This window comes from Lates calcarifer, linkage group LG4, assembly GCF_001640805.2.
Source record: "Lates calcarifer isolate ASB-BC8 linkage group LG4, TLL_Latcal_v3, whole genome shotgun sequence".
Lineage (NCBI taxonomy): Eukaryota > Metazoa > Chordata > Actinopteri > Centropomidae > Lates > Lates calcarifer.
Genome location: NC_066836.1, coordinates 12,166,581 through 12,183,073, shown reverse-complemented (window position 1 = coordinate 12,183,073; position 16,493 = coordinate 12,166,581). Strand labels below are relative to the sequence as shown.

The 16,493-nt window shown below is 43.8% G+C and overlaps 1 protein-coding gene across 10 annotated transcripts in view; it reads left to right on the top strand.

Annotated features, from left to right (window-relative positions):
- kmt2cb (lysine (K)-specific methyltransferase 2Cb) overlaps nucleotides 1–15,243 on the top strand; it is a 61,305-nt gene extending 46,062 nt beyond the window's left edge. For 7 of the 10 annotated variants that reach the window (XM_018676586.2, XM_051070007.1, XM_051070011.1 and 4 more), the window contains 24 exons: nucleotides 139–452; nucleotides 562–2,138; nucleotides 2,245–2,356; nucleotides 2,549–2,612; nucleotides 2,716–2,776; nucleotides 2,909–3,141; nucleotides 4,086–5,735; nucleotides 5,990–6,181; nucleotides 6,684–6,848; nucleotides 6,958–7,087; nucleotides 7,263–7,410; nucleotides 7,555–7,739; nucleotides 7,873–8,009; nucleotides 8,331–8,613; nucleotides 9,243–9,382; nucleotides 9,796–9,909; nucleotides 10,023–11,139; nucleotides 11,237–11,373; nucleotides 11,498–11,640; nucleotides 11,784–11,958; nucleotides 12,071–12,187; nucleotides 12,279–12,352; nucleotides 13,145–13,253; nucleotides 13,343–15,243. In XM_018676586.2, coding sequence (XP_018532102.1) covers nucleotides 139–452; nucleotides 562–2,138; nucleotides 2,245–2,356; nucleotides 2,549–2,612; nucleotides 2,716–2,776; nucleotides 2,909–3,141; nucleotides 4,086–5,735; nucleotides 5,990–6,181; nucleotides 6,684–6,848; nucleotides 6,958–7,087; nucleotides 7,263–7,410; nucleotides 7,555–7,739; nucleotides 7,873–8,009; nucleotides 8,331–8,613; nucleotides 9,243–9,382; nucleotides 9,796–9,909; nucleotides 10,023–11,139; nucleotides 11,237–11,373; nucleotides 11,498–11,640; nucleotides 11,784–11,958; nucleotides 12,071–12,187; nucleotides 12,279–12,352; nucleotides 13,145–13,253; nucleotides 13,343–13,435 — 7,470 coding nt within the window. In that variant the 3' untranslated portion in view covers nucleotides 13,436–15,243. The remainder of the gene's footprint in view (nucleotides 1–138; nucleotides 453–561; nucleotides 2,139–2,244; nucleotides 2,357–2,548; nucleotides 2,613–2,715; nucleotides 2,777–2,908; nucleotides 3,142–4,085; nucleotides 5,736–5,989; nucleotides 6,182–6,683; nucleotides 6,849–6,957; nucleotides 7,088–7,262; nucleotides 7,411–7,554; nucleotides 7,740–7,872; nucleotides 8,010–8,330; nucleotides 8,614–9,242; nucleotides 9,383–9,795; nucleotides 9,910–10,022; nucleotides 11,140–11,236; nucleotides 11,374–11,497; nucleotides 11,641–11,783; nucleotides 11,959–12,070; nucleotides 12,188–12,278; nucleotides 12,353–13,144; nucleotides 13,254–13,342) is intronic. The other 3 variants (XM_051070013.1, XM_051070009.1, XM_051070006.1) reach the window with 3 other exon arrangements.
- The last annotated feature ends 1,250 nt before the right edge of the window (nucleotides 15,244–16,493 follow it).

The following is a 16,493-nucleotide window of genomic DNA, read 5'->3' as shown; positions in this document are numbered from 1 at the left end:
ACATAAGCTGTGTAGAATAAGTGAACTGGAAGTCTCTCTGAACACCTAAAATTACAGTATTATTGGGAGCTACATGGCCCATTGACCTTGTGTTTCAAAAGACTTAAATTTCTGTACGCTTGTCATTGTGTTTTGTAGCGACAACGAATTAGAGAACTAATCCTTAAGCAGCAGCAACAGAGGAGTGCCATTCGACAGGAGAGGGGCCCTCAGGAGCCTGCTGGCAACATAACCCCAGGAATGCCACGACCCTGGCCCCAAGAGGGCCCTGGGCAACAGGGGGAAATGTTCAACCGACCTCCTCCACCTTACCCTGGACAAGGACCCATGAGAGGGCCAATGAGGTTTCCTGGACCTTTTCCAGGGGATCAGCGTGTCTCTTTCCCTAATGAGGGACAAATCCCCCGCGGCCCACATCCTGGAGATCCTCATTTGAGACATCAGGGACCAAGGTTTGTGTTACAATGCTATCGTTTTGTGTTTTAAATATTCTGAAATGGATAACTCAGTACTGCATAAACCAAGAGCCTTCTTTTTATACCTGTTTTTATCATATTGCAGGTTTGCATTTCCGCCTGGGCCTCTAGGACCACATGGGCCCCAAGAGTTCTTTCCCCGGGGGCAGCACCCAATGCAGGATGTCCCCCCTCAAATGAGACGCTCCATGTCTGCCGAAATGGCAAAGAGTATGGGAGGCAACCCCATGGGGATGCCCCAGCACTTCCAACCACGTGGTATGCCACTGCAACATACGCACAACATAATGGGTCAGCCTTTCATTGAGCTGCGACACAGAGTGGCTGACAACAGGCCACGTATGCCATTTCCACCAGGCGCTATGCAAGGAAGCAACATAGATCCCAACTTACAGGTTCAAAGACCAGCAGGCTTTCCAGATGCCAGGTTCCCCTTAAATCAGGGACCCAGGATGGTAGACCCCATGACCAGCCAGACCGGCCACATACAGCTATCCGCCAGCATGGATAATCTTCATCAACAAGCCCAAATGTCAGGAAACAACACACTCAAGCAGTCTCCTTTGATGAGATCCATGAGCCAGCCTGCTTCAAATGAGACCCAGAGCATGGCAGCATCAATGATTCTGACTGCACCACCTGCTGGGCAGACAGAGGCTGTCTCAGTTTCCAACAGTGAAGCTGTGGAGGAGAAACTGGATGCGGAAGAGTCAGCAGTCAAAGATCTTGAGGATGTGGAGGTGAAAGACTTGGTCGATGCCGACTTGGAAAACCTAAATTTGGATCCTGAAGACGGTAAAGATCTAGACCTGGAGACAAATGACCTACACCTTGATGACTTCCTAACATCTGGGAAGTTTGATATCATCGCTTATACCGACCCTGACCTAGATGACATCAAGAAAGACATGTTTAATGAGGAGCTGGATCTAAGTGATCCTATGGATGATAACGCAGACACCACAGACATTAACAAAAACTCAAGCACTGAAACTGAGGCTTCGTCCAGTTCAGCATCAGCACTGGCAAAGTCAGAGGCCTCAGGTGAGCAGTCTACAGCAGAAGTCAAGCTGGAAGCCCCTGGGAATCAGGACTCTGCTTCTTTAGCATCTGGGCACCAAATTAAAACAGAGGTCAGAGACTGTCAGAAAGCACCTGAGGTGGTAGACCAGCAAGCTGCTGGAAACACCTTAACCTCAAACCAGCAGGGAGTGCTCTCTGACTCCACCCCTGTCCTTTCTAGTTTACTCATTAAGCAGCAGCCTGAGGAGCAGTCATTAAATCCAATCGTTGAATCTGTCAGTCAAGGAGGTAACCTCATGCCCCAACAGAACCAAGTCACTGACACTCAGCATAGCTCAGGACTTACAATGAGTCAAACAATATCCGACGCTACCACTGCAGGAGAGGCCTCCATGACCGGCTTCGGAGCAGACCACCAGGTGGGGCTAACCCCAGGAGTGGACCAGAGTGGTCTGACCCAAACTCAGCAGACTGCGTTGAACCAGGCGATGGGTCAGCAACAGCGTCCTCTCCTGCTGGAGGAGCAGCCACTCCTATTGCAGGACCTCCTAGACCAGGAGAGGCAGGAGCAGCAGCAGCAGAGGCAGATGCAGGCCATGATACGACAGCGTTCCAGCGACTCTTTCTTCCCCAACATTGGTAAATTATTTAGGCCAAAACTTCAAGATGTCAATATCTGCTCATATTTGAGATTATCACTTTTTGTGATTGTATCTGACAATACATTGTTTATTATTTCATACAGATTTTGATTCCATCACTGACCCCATCATGAAAGCCAAAATGGTTGCCCTGAAAGGCATCAACAAAGTCATGGTTCAGAACAACATGGGAATGGCCCCGATGGTCATGAACAGGTAAAAAGTTAACTTTCTTGAATAGAAAATGCAATACTGGCAATGGGAGTAGAGAGTTTTAAAGCAATGGAAATACCATTGTAATAACCCAGCCACTTGGATATTGTGCAGCTATATAGCTATTTGAAGAATTTCTGCTGTGATTGATTGAATTATTAAATGTTTCATGGCTGTGGTATTGCTGTATTACAGATTTCCCAGTCCTGTACCACCTTGTCCTGAAAGTACACCGCTTCCACCGCAAGTTGTTGGACAGGTAATGAAACTGTTATTTTTCTTAGATGTTATTTAAACTATTTAAAGTTAAATATAGTAAAGCTGGCAATATTTAACAACCTACCTGTCAACCTCACTTTCAGGATGGCAAATTGACACAAGTAACAAGACCGAATCCTCCAAACTTTGGACCAGGATTTGTCAGTAAGTTCTGTAACAATTTATATGCATTTTCAACTTTTTGGTTTGAAGGTCTGTCAGAGCTAAAAATGTTAAGATGTTTGTTTTTTATGCTGTCAAGAAGAAGCTAACAAAAGAGCCCTTTTCTTCTTTCAGACAACGCTCAGAGGGCTCAGTACGAGGAGTGGCTCCAGGAGACTCAGCAACTACTTCAAATGCAGCAGAAGTTTCTGGAAGAGAAGATCGGCGCTCACAGGAAGTCTAAGAAAGCCCTGTCTGCCAAGCAGAGAACAGCTAAGAAGGCAGGGAGAGAGTTCCCCGAGGAGGACGCAGAGCAGCTCAAACATGTCACAGAGCAGCAGGGTGTAGTGCAGAAACAACTGGAGCAGGTAAATGCTCGGCCTGTCAAGCTCCAACACTGAATTCTGTCTCAGCCCTACTCCACACAATGGCGACCCCAAGCATTGTCCTTTTTAATTTTTGCCATGAGCTGAGTTTAATTTTTAAAGTAGGGATTGGCAAATAACAGCCTGTGGGTCAAATATTTGCCCTCATGTGGGAGCAAACACCAGGCTACTTAGAACCATGTTGTGAGCACCATGTGGTGCTAAGGTGTAGCAGAAAAACATGGAAATAACAAACTACCTTATTTTGATTAAACAATATTGTTTTCTATTATCAAGTAATTTAATAAATATCTAACCAAAGATTTGAATCTCACAGATACATGAGATTATATCATTTGTATCGCATCGCAACAACAGACTAAGTGAAAGATGAAAATATGATTAACATGTAAAAGATTTATGAGAAACACATACCTCTGTTAATTCTTCATCTTCATCACCTTCAGTTCTTTAGTACACTTTTATATATGTTGATCTGACTGTATTTCATCTTCACAGCAGACTTAATCACTGTTGAATAGTAATTAATGAATCAAATTGATAAAATAGGTAATGTAGGTATAAGGTATGCATAGGAAGGTATACATTTAGCTTTCTTTCCAAGCAGACTTGAAGAATTATAGCCAAGCAAAGAAAAGAATTCAAAGCACACAGTCTCCACTGCAGCTGTCAACCTGCTTTGACTCCCTGAAAGAACAGTGCTGAAAAAAAGGCTTTTGGCTGATTGTACTTTCCAACTCTGGCTCTAAAGTTAAATTCTTCTGTTTCTATTTGAAAGCAAAATCATTCACTTCCTCCCTTGGGTAAACCCGTCCTCATAAATTTGTTTTGTAAATGAGATAAAACACCTTGTAAGCAATACATAATTTCACTGTAATCCTCATAGAGCACCTCAATCACATTTTTGTGAATATGTTCTGTTCCAGATCCGTAAGCAGCAGAAGGAGCATGCTGAACTTATAGAGGAGTACCGAGTGAAACACCAGCAAAACAATATGACGCCCATAATGCCTGGGATCCACCCAATGCCAGGCCCTGCAGGCATGGTCCCCAGTGGACCGCCAATGGTTCAGCCTCCCATAAACCCAATGATGCAGATGCCACTTCATCCCAGCCAGACAAACGCACCTCCACGTATGCCCAATCCACCGCCTGGCTGGCATCCAGGTGCACCCATGCCCATGGGCGGGCCGGGAATGCCACCAATAATGCCCCCCCAGGTACCTGTGGGAAACCCAGGCCAGCCCCATCAGATGCCAATGGGTAACATACCTCCGCACTCACAAATGCCCGTGGAGCCCCAAGCACCACCAGTTCCACCAGGTAGTGTTAAACCCATGCAGCCAGGTGGTGTGAAGTTTGATGACAACAATCCGTTCAGTGAGGGCTTTCAGGAGCGGGAGAGGAGGGAGAGGCTTAGGGAGCAGCAGGAGAGACAGCGGGTGCAGCTCATGCAGGAAGTGGAGCGTCAGAGAGCCCTGAAACATCGTATGGAAATGGAGCAGCAGGGGATGATGGGGCCAGATGGGAACATGGCACCACTTGCTCAGATGCCATTCTTTAATGCAGAGCTGCCACAAGACTTCATGCAGCCTCAGAGGCCCCCTCTACAACAACAGCCTCTAGGACCAGTGTTCCCCCAGCAGCAGGGCATGCAGCCTGGAATGGGCTCACCACCTGGAACATTTATGCAAGGTGATAGGAGGGCCATGATGGGCAATGGGATGATGCCTCCCGATATGGGGCCTGGTATGGGGCCTGGTATGGGGCCTGATAATCTTGCCCTACAAGCACCTAACTTTCCCCAGGGTCAGCAGAGGCCTCGTCAGTTCAGTGGCCCAGGAATGATGCTTCAGATGCCAGGCGAGGGTCCACCGTTTGACTCTGCTACACCTCTACCATCTAACTTTCCAGGTTCAGGTCAGTCACTTATCCAACTCTACTCCAACATCATCCCAGATGAGAAAGGGAAAAAGAAGAGGACCCGCAAAAAGAAGAAAGATGATGATGCAGATTCAGTCAAGACACCCTCAACTCCACACTCTGACCTAACTGCTCCTCTCACACCGTGCGTCTCAGACACCTCCTCAACTCCAACCAGAAACCCACATCTCTTTGGAGACCAGGACTTGTCCAGGTCCCCCTTGCTTGGATCCTCCACCCCTAGTCACTCAGAGCTGGAAAGGCAGCTTTCCGGAGGTCAGTCTGGACAACCTGGTCACTCATCAGACACAGCGAGAACACAGGCCCAGGAGCACGACAGGATCCTCAACAACATCAAGCTGGAGCAGACTGACGCCAGCGAGTGTCATGGACCAAGAGAAGGGCCCGTCGGCTCGGAAATGAGCTCTGTGAAGGAGGAGGGTAGCAAAGGGAGCACTTCTCCCCTCCCCACTGGGCAAAGTCCAAACAAGGGTGAGGCTGGAAATGAACTGCTGAAACACCTTCTGAAGAACAAGAGCACACCTCCACCTGGATTGCCCCAGCAGAGGTCAGAGGAGAGCCTGCGCTCAGAGGAGGAGGAGCCTGCAGACTGCAAAACCCTGCTGAGGCAAAGTTCCATGGACAGCAATGGGGTCAGTCTTTGTGTTAGTCATACACTTACAGAGCTCTGAGGGGGTGATCAACATAGTGAGTCATAGACCGGCTAAGTGATTCAGATGGGAGGCACATTATAGTTGAATTGGCATGAGTCATCGCTGACGGTTTTTTTTTCAATGAGTCATAGTTTTGTGTTTGAAAACATCTCACTTGAAGCCTTAATGCGTCTCAAGTGATTTGAAGTTTGTTCATGCCTTTTTATACAACAGCATCTTCTTCTCATCTCCAGGCGTACTCGGATGGCACCCCCGACTTCCCTGGACCTCTGCTCCCTGAACAGGAGAAGAAAAAAGGGAGGAACAAGAGAGCACCAAAGGGAGGGGAGAAACCTGCCTCGCGGTACAAGAAGAGGAAGAAGGAAGGGGATGAGAGGCAACTGATGCACTCCACCTCTGACACCGTAATGACCCAAATCAAACAGGTAAGATTGATTTTTACCACTGTATCACCTGCTCCTCATACAATGCGTTGTTCCAAATTTCACAGTATTAATTACTGCCACAATAGAAAATTGTCTCTACTGAGTGCATAGACACTAATTTCGCATATCATAAGCACATTACTGTAATTAGGTACTTGCTGGATGACAGTTGCACACCCTCAGGTATTAGAAGCTGTTATTATTCAGGAGAGTGGAAGGGGATTTGTGATTATATTGCAAGTCCCTCATTGATTGAGGCTTATTGACTTAAACTTTATGAAGCTGATTCACTCATTAGAGATGGAGTTTGATATCATCACATTTAACACTGCTTAGCAAACAAACTCTATTTGCTATAAATGTCTTGTTTTTGTATGTTATTCATTTTTATATACACATTTTATTGTATCATTGCACTATCCATTGCACTTACATACTTTGCACTTACATACTGATTTTACTCCTCTCCTTTCTTTCTGGTTGTGTTTCTCTCCTGACACAGCAGCTCTCCCTGCTGCCCCTCATGGAGCCCCTGATTGGGGTCAACTTTGCCCATTTCGCTCCATATGGCAGCGGCCAGCTAAATGGAGAGAACCTCTTATCTGGTACTTTTGGCAGCGCCTCACTAGATGGAGTCTCTGACTATTACTCCCAACTGGCCTACAAGGTGCGTACCTGCTTACCTTAGTATGTTTAAACTGGGTAAACGGAGTGATGTGTATCAAGTGTGTCTGCAGCATGGTGTGCTGACATTGCGTTGGTGTTGATTCCTACAGCAGAGTAACCTGAGTAATCCGCCAACACCACCGGCATCTCTTCCTCCCACCCCACCACCTGTGAACCGACAGAAAATGATCAACGGATTTGCCACAACAGAAGAGCTGGCCAGCAAAGCTGCTGCCATGGGTAAGAATACATGAGAGTGTATCTGAAGACAATTTCCAACAAAGGTTTTAGTGACAGAGTAAGATTTTCTTCCTACTATCTAACATTCCACAACTGTTGTGTGTGTATTTTCCTCATGACCAACAACCGTTGTGTGTGTACATTCATAATGACACTGTGCTCTTGTTTCATATAGTGTCCAAAGGCCTGGTCCCGAAGCCGCTACATGTCCCATTTAGGACTGAGGAAGATCTGCTTGCCAGGGCCATCGCACAGGGACCCAAAACTGTGGATGTTCCAGCCTCCCTCCCCACACCTCCACACAACAACCAGGAGGAGCTCAGGTAACGGATAAATCAAGCACGGTTATCGCCACTAACATTTCCCACGTTGATTAATCCTGTGTGATCATGTTTTGATGATCAGTTGTGACTGTATGGTTGTGACAGAGTTGGTCAATGTTTTTTCTCCTTGCCAAATGTTAACAGTAACAGAGGACAGGAGCCTTGCAAAGACAGAGACACCCCTGACAGCTTTGTTCCGTCCTCATCTCCTGAGAGTGTTGCTGGCATGGAGATCAGTCGCTACCCAGACCTTTCTCTGGTGAAGGAAGAGCCACCATCCCCCTGCCTGTCTCCTGTACTCCCCATGCTTCCTGCACCTGATGGGAAAGGTAGATATCAGCTACCAATAAAAAGAAATCATAATTAATTGGATGAGTTTGTGTATGCAATTGAATAACATAATCCCAGCATACCTCGATAATGTGGCAAGTTTTATGAATTTCCTCCTTTTTCATCTTCTAGGGTCAGAGATCAAACTGCAAGATATCAAGACAGAGCCATCTGCAATGTTTTTCGGCTCCCCCTTTGGCCCCGCGTCTAATGATTCCAAACAAAGGCTGGTGTCTGTAGCGATCACATTGAGACCAGCTGCAGCTGAGGTAAGAATACTTTTCAGAGATTTCATAATAATTCAGCACAGATTTAGGCCTAGTTTTTGTTTGTAGTACTGTCAATCTCTAACAGTGACTCAAAAATGGGCAAAATCTGGCCAGTCTGTGAGGGATGAGATGATAACTGGTCCTAACTTCAACTTAAAGGTGTTTTTTGCAGAGATTGTTTCATAGCTGCTCATATCTTGTTATTTCTTACATGAAAGCACCACAAAAATAGCCAGGGATGTAAATGAGGAGTAAATGAAAAGCTAAAGACTCAATCTTGGATTTTTCATGTGTGTTTGTTTGTTTGTTTCTTTTCCTCAGAACATCACGGGTGTAGTGGCAGCCATTTCAGACCTACTGTGTGTGAAGATCCCCAGCAGCTATGAGGTCAGCAGCACCCCAGACAGGGGGTCCCTATCTGTGCTTAGCGGTCCAAGAGTGGGCCCCCACGGCATGGAGCCTCGGCCTCCCATGCTCTTCCACGGACAAGGAGACAATGGAGGGCTTCATGGGCGGCCGGGACAGATGATGAAACCCAGTGGACCACAGGGGATGATGCAGCAGCAGCATGCACATCATTTCCGCTTCCATCCCAACAGCCCAGGTGAGGGAATAAACTTAAATTAAACAAGAGCATCTCTGATTCCCTCAAGTACTGCAATACAGCCTTTAATTGAAATGTCATGTCTGATTTAAACCTATCATAATGACTTCCTGTGAAAAAGCACAATGCAGCAACGCAATCTCAATATGTAATTGTTCCCCCTTAAACATCCACAGGAGCAATTATCTTTCTTAACAGTATTTACAAACAGCTATTTTGTTTTGCATATCATTATTTGACTGGGGCTGAGGGCAGCATATTACCCAGGTGCTGACAGGCGTTCTTATTGATTTTCACTGAGTCTCTCAGCTAATGAAATAGAGTGAACGATTTTTGTTTAGAAGGCTGTGGCATACAAACTCCTGCTTATTGCTGTCAAAACCCTAGTAACAGGCCTAATGAGTGTTGTCAGCACAGATAAATGGATACCAAAGTGGACAACTCACCAAGACACAATGGCTCAATTGTCTAGTTTAATTTCTTTCACTGCTGCGATAGGCTGTGTTATTTTCCGAGTCAATGTTTATTTGTTTACTTAAAGTCAAGTATCATACCTCTGCAGGTTTACAATCACAGAATGTATTTTGAAATGGATATCATTTTTAAAAACATGCTTTCTGCTGCATCAGGTGCAGCTGGAGCTCGAGGACCTGACCAGAAGACCCCTGCCAGCCCTGGAGGTAAACCTCAGTGGTGCTGCAACTGTAAGGTAGTGGTTCTGGGAAATGGAGTGCAGAAATCCGTGAAAGATCTCCCTGCCCACATGAAGGTATGTTAAGTAGTCAGATTGCCCTTTAACTAGACCACTTGTGTGATTAAAGTGTGATTTTGAGACCATAGCTAATAGAAAGTCAATAATATTTGGTCTGAAGGGCAGCCACACACATCCATACATATTCATACACGCACAGTACGACAGTAATACTACACTTTCCTCTGATTATGTAAATCCTGCCTGCTGGAGTTAAATCCATTTCGGATCAATTAGTGGGTTAAACAGCATATCCCATGACGTCAGTCTTGAGAGTATTTTGGTTATTTAAATATTGCATGTTTTTGATGTTTATTTCATTAATTCTTTTAATGTCAGTTGGGCATAAGCGGTTCACATTGGCCAGGCTTTGATTTAACACCTCATTCCTTATTCAGCCTGTTAAAACTTGGACTGATTTCTCTCCTTAGGAATCTGAAGGCCGTTTGAAATCTGAAGAAGACCTGGTCTTCTGCAGTAACAGCTGCTTCCTTCTCTACTGTTCCGCATCACCGCTGCAATCTAGATCAAGTACAGAAACTAAGGTTCGAAGCAGTGAAACACAGGCAGAAACACAACAGTGAATCTAAATAACATGCAGTTATTATGACTGTTTTGTGTTTTGCTGGTTGTCATTCTTCTTCTCCCATATTTCCAGGACTCGATGTCCCTCCTCCCAGCATCAGCACAAACTGAGAGCCTTTCTAAAGCCCAGCACCAGTACAGTAACAACATGTCATCGCTGGATGTTCATTGCCTGGCCCAGCTTCAGCCCAAGTTGTCTCCCCCCTCTACCCCGCCCATCCCCTTCCCCACAGCAGGTGAGACACCAAAGATGGAGAACAAGTCTGATGCCATCAAAGTGACAGTGAAGCTGAAGGCACGGCCGAGGTCCCATGATGGCTGGCACCAGGGGAAAAGACAGAAAGGACTCCGTTGGAGGAAGTGGACCATCCAGGTGGTGGTGCCAAGAGGGAATTCCCAACTCCCAGATGAGGATAAGATTGATGAGCTCCTCAACAAACTTGGGGCCTCCCTGCGCCCTCCTGCCTTGCTCCGGGACCAGAGACGTTGCTGTTTCTGCCACCAGTTTGGAGATGGCATCACCGATGGCCCCGCTAGGCTGCTTAACCTAGATCTCGACGTATGGGTTCACCTAAACTGCGCCCTGTGGTCCACCGAGGTGTACGAGACCCAGGCCGGCGCCCTCATCAACGTGGAGCTTGCGCTGCGTCGCGGTCAAACGGTCCGCTGTGCCTACTGTCAGCAGACTGGAGCCACCAGCGGCTGCCACCGCCTACGCTGCACCAACGTCTACCATTTCACCTGTGCTCTGCAAGCTCAGTGCACCTTCTTCAAGGACAAGACCATGCTATGTCACGCCCACCGGCCCCGGGGGACAGCGGGACAAGCGCTAGAGCATGAGCTGCGTTGCTTCGCCGTCTTCCGACGTGTCTATGTCCAAAGAGACGAAGTGCGTCAGATTGCCACCGCGGTGCAGCAGCCCGAGTTAGGCTACACCTTTCGAGTCGGCAGCCTGGTGTTGCATGCGATGGGCCAGCTAACGCCTCTACAAATGGCAGCTTTCCATTCCCCAACAGCCATCTTTCCAGTCGGGTATGAGGCTTGCCGCATTTACTGGAGCATGCGCCATGGCAACCGCCGTTGCCGCTATGTCTGCTCTGTTGAAGACAAAGAGGGACTGCCGGAGTTTACCATCAGAGTCATCGAACAGGGCTACCAAGACCTGGTCCTGACTGACAATTCTCCTAAAGGTTTGTCCTCACCGATTCCTTACAGAAATATGATTGTTGTGTGTTCCAGTCTTTCCAGGGTACAGTGTTTAACTGTAATGTGTTTGTCTGTAAATAGGAGTGTGGGATAAGGTTCTGGGTCCTGTTGCTGAGAAAAGAACTGAATCAGGCACTCTTAAGCTGTTCCCTGTTTATCTGAAAGGAGAGGACCTGTTTGGACTCACGGTTCCTGCAGTCACAAAGATCACTGAATCGGTTTGTTGCTGCTTTTTGAGATTTTTCTTTTTTTTTAAACTCCCATCTTGACGTTTAAACACTTGTACAGATCACAGCCTGTAGAGGCTGCAGTGTATAACTCCTCTTTACTTATTTGTTTCAGCTCCCTGGAGTGGAGGCTTGTGACAGGTACTCGTTCCGTTACGGACGCAACCCTCTTGTGGAGTTGCCTCTCATGTTCAATCCAGCCGGTAGTGCCCGCGCCCAACCAAGGACAAGCTCCTCCTATACTTCACTGGTGATAAGGTACCTTTGGGTGAAGCTGATATTAATTTGTGGTCATAGGCTGTCTCACAAGATTTCCTGAATTCACCTTATGTTCCCCAAAATATTATTGAATTATTGTTTTGACATTGTTTATTTCATGGCTTGTCCCTTTGAAAATAAAGGCCACAACCACAGACTGTATCCACCAGCAATGCCAGGTCTAACCAGAATGTGGCTCAAGGAGAAGGTGGCGCCCCCCATAGCAAGCCTCCAGTAGTGCACCCCAGGTCCTCTCAGTACCGCTGGATGAAGAGTGAGTGGAGAGCCAATGTCTATCTTGCCCGCTCCCGCATCCAGGTGGGTTTTTAAAATAGATATTCTGCTTAATCATCAGTTATGATGGAATGAGACTAATGCTCCTATGGACTCTTGTGGACAAAATAAATAGCTATGTGTAATGTTTTCACAGGGCTTGGGGCTGTTTGCTGCCAGAGACATTGAAAAACAAACTATGGTGATTGAGTACAATGGAACCATCCTCCGTAATGAGGTTGCCATCAGGAAGGAGAAGATCTATAGATCTCAGGTATGTAGATTTGCATTAAATCCCTGTTGAAATAAAACATCTTTTTTCTAAAGTTACTTTTGTCAGAAAATAACTTTTCTCTCCCTTGTAGAACCGAGCAGTATTCATGTTCCGCATCGACAGTGAACATGTTGTTGATGCCACTCGAACTGGAGGGCTCGCAAGGTACAATCACACTCCACGTGCATTGTCTGCGGTTATGTGACTTGTTTGTATGTTCAGGCCCAAATGTTGCCACAAAACACAAATGTTATTTTTTATTTATTTATTTTTTTAAAGGGTTAAGTATTTAAACATGGCAACCCATTTATTTCAATGTAAATTTCTGACTGAGCTTATACACAGAGTGTCTGTTACCTAACTTCCTTCCTGCCACCATGGTCAGTGTCTTTCCCTGCCCACACATAAATGTAACATGAAACCAATATCTTGATACAGCTCCTGGTGGCTTTTAAATATAATGTCCACTGGATCTATTGTTTCAAAATGTGATAATACTTTTGTGACGGATGTGTGTGGGATAACGTCTGTCATGGTTGTGCAGCTCCAGCTTCGGCACAGTGCTGTGCTGACGTATTAAAAGAACTGGATATCATATTCCAAGATGGTGTCCCATTCGTTCTACTACGCCAGTATTGCCTCACAGTCCAGTGCTGTTCCTGGAGCCAGAAATTGAAAACATTTTGCAAGTAATTTTATAAACTTGGCTGGTGCCATATTTGAATTTGTATAAACGTAGCGGTGATTGCGAACCTGTTTTATTGGAATTTAAACCGAATTATAAAAAGTTGGGATTTTAAAGGAAAATGACATAATTTACATTTTTTGAAATTCAGATTATACAATTAAAACACTTGATTTAAGTTCAGAATATAAATTTTTACTATTTGCAGTAATTTTTGTTGTAAAATGTTGTAAAGTTTTGTGTTATGTGAAACAACTCTTTTTCTTCTGCAGATATATCAACCACTCTTGTGCCCCAAATTGTGTTGCTGAGGTGGTAACATTTGAAAGGGGCTACAAAATCATCATCAGCTGCATTCGCAGAATTGAAAAAGGAGAGGAGGTGAGTGTCCTTTCCTTTAATTAGACTGAGCGTTGGTTTGAAATGTGCAACCATGATGCTGAGCAACATTTTCCATCCGTTTTCTCCAGCTGTGCTTCGACTACCAGTTTGACACCGTGGAGGATCAGCACAAGATCGCCTGCCACTGTGGAGCTCCTGAATGCAGGAAGTGGATTAACTAAGGAAAGACGACAAACCTAAATGCATTCCTTGCTATATAGTGTGTGGATGCTGTCATCTCTGCACGGAGAAGAAAAAAAAAAGAGGCTTCACACTAAAAAAAAAGTCATTTCATGAATGAGCAGAAGGCCTGAACCTTTGGAGGAGATGAATGAATTTACATGTCAGTTCATTAAGATCATGGGTGGAGGAAGGGAAAATGTTAACACAGTAGCAGGATGTGACTTGTGCCATATGTGAGAGGCTCTGCTGTACGAGACGCCTCAGTCTGTCTGTATGTATCTGTGTGTTTGTTTGGTGTACATGGGGGTGCAGAATCCACCAGCGAATGAGAAAGCACTGTGCAGGGTGCGGCCTTATTGCTTACTAAGGGCAGGCCCTTTTGTTTCATACTGTTAATGTATACCGTATGACTAAATGTAGACATCACTGAATGAGGAATGTACAGCAATGAATACTGCGAAGGGAATATTAACTTGCACTAAAAAAAAATAATAAAATTTAAAAAAAAAACAACACACACACACACACACACACACACAAAAAAAAACTTTTAAAATACTTGATTCCATGAGTCAGTTTTATCATAGGTCTCTGTCATGTGATTTGTGTGGAATTCGAGAGGTTTTGTATTTATTACTGAGTGAATGAATTTTATTCTCAAAATGATGAGATTGAGTTGAAGAAGGCTAGATTGCTATTGTTTTTGAAGATTGAAGAAGACATGCTGTTACTTTTGTATAAATGTACATAAAGAAAACTATAGGAATAACCGACCAAATACTACCTTAACCTTCTTGATGTTTGGGTGTTTTTTGAATTGTTTCTGTTTCTGTTTGTCATTGAAATTTATTTAAGATGGACGTTATTTCAGTTTGAGAGTATATATTATGATTATTCTGTACAGAATTTGTAATATAACCACAATAATTCACAAAGTATTTTTGTTGTATTAAAAGTAAGGTATTGTAGCGTATTGTTTTGTGACTTACACATACTTTGACCACTCATAAAAAGAAATATTTTTGTTGACTGACGTAACGAGTTATCAGTTACAGAATCAAAGAAAAAAAAAGAGACTCTTCAAATAGTAAGAGATCGTTGTGATCTGTTTGCTGTTAATCAGGTTTGATTTTAAAGAACTGTGAATTAGGTTTTGAAATCCAAAAAAACGAACTTTTTAACTTTTTAACACGAATAGGAACAACAACATGTATTTATCTGTTTCTGTTTTTACTTTACTTTTAAAACAAGGTGCAAACGTCTAATCATTGTTGTGAATTAGACGAACCAGTGTGTGACGGAAAGAATGAGGGGAACTCTTTATTTGGAACCAGAGGTTGCTCTACCTTTTTTTTTGGACAGAAATGGCATTCTCCTTAATCAGAAATATTTCTTATACTGACACTTCACAAGTCACATACTTAGAAACAGAAGAGTTTTTGCGTGCACAATTTCAAGTTGACTGTAAAATTTTGGAGACAGTCTTAGAACTTGTAATGTATATGGCATGTATTTTTTTAACTTTCCGAAGACTCAATTGTATATATTTTCTCAATGAATGGTTGTAACAAAATTGTTTCTTGATATTTTTCTTCTCTTGTATGATATTACATCATCCTGCCAGTGTGTTTGTGCTACATTTTCTTGGTCGTGTAAAGTAGTCAGATTTTTTTCTTTCTTTCCTTTTTTTTTCTTTTTCTTTTTTTCCTTTTTTTTTGGAAAATGCCTTTTGAAGTGTACAGAGTATGGAGTTTGTGGAATTGAATTTAGAAACATTTACAAAAATAAACTATTTTACATGTTAGAACAGTGTGTGTATGGTGCATCATGTAGTATACTTTTTTTTTTTTTTTTAATGTGGAATGTTTGAGTGTCCAGTAGCCATTTATGAATAAGAAACTGTCAAGGAAGACAAGGACACTTAACTACAATAGAAATGGTAGGTATATCTGGCAGAGTATGCTTTATAGGCAATTGAATTACAAAGGAGTGTGAGCAAATATATTAATGGCTCCCAAACCCTTTTGGCTTATGTCCTCTTCAGGGTTGCAATTATTTTCATCAGTTACTATTTTGCCAATTTCACGATCAATTGAGTGAAAGTGCCCATTATAACTTCCAAGAACCCAAACTGACATTAACATTATTTATTACTTATATGTATTTATATTATCATAGAACACTGAGAGAATCAGCAAATAGTCACTTCTAAGGAATTGGAACCAGCAAACCAACTTAAGATCCTTTTGTCTATCTGTGACCATTAATCACAGATGATAGCCTTTCTGTGGACATGAGTTGTGATCAGTTTAACTAGAGAGAGGTTTTTAGATGTTTGTCAAGGTGAAAGTATGACCTGTGTCACAAGGAAGAGTAACACAGGTCATAAACATTTTCAAAAATAAAAATTATATAAACATATATACCTACATAAACATGTCTTGGTTTAAGAGAATACATCTTGGGACAGCATGGAGTGACCTGACCCTGAGATACAAAAATACATAGTCATTGTGGGTACAACTTAACAGAATTTACTCTTCCTGTTCTGTGTGCTGGGCCTGGATGTTCAGCAAACATCCCATAATGAGTACAGGGTGTCTCACTGCAGGTTTGACTGTGACTAAAAATACTGCTGCCTCTAGATACCTGTGATACTGCTGGAGTAAGACATAACATTTATAAAACATCTTAACATGCACTTTGAGCAAAGAGGAGAAACTAGCTGACTTTCATTATTCCAGTTAAAGCTGTGCTTACATGGTGAATACTGTGTTTAATTAAATTACCCTCAACTTGACACACATCAAGTCAGGGGGTCTGGTTAGTTCAAGGGTACTGGTAAGTTTCTGAGGCTCTGGCCAAACTGCTGTATAATTTACTTCACATGTAGTTGTCTGTGTGCACTGTACTCTATTTAATGGATCCTTGAAGGTCAAAGTTAAACAGATATCCGGAGGAGGGAGATGTCAGTGGGGGCCTATAGTTGATCTGTGATAAAGGGGCTTATTGGGTTAACCTGGCCATGTGGAAGCACGCTAAACTTTATTAGCTATG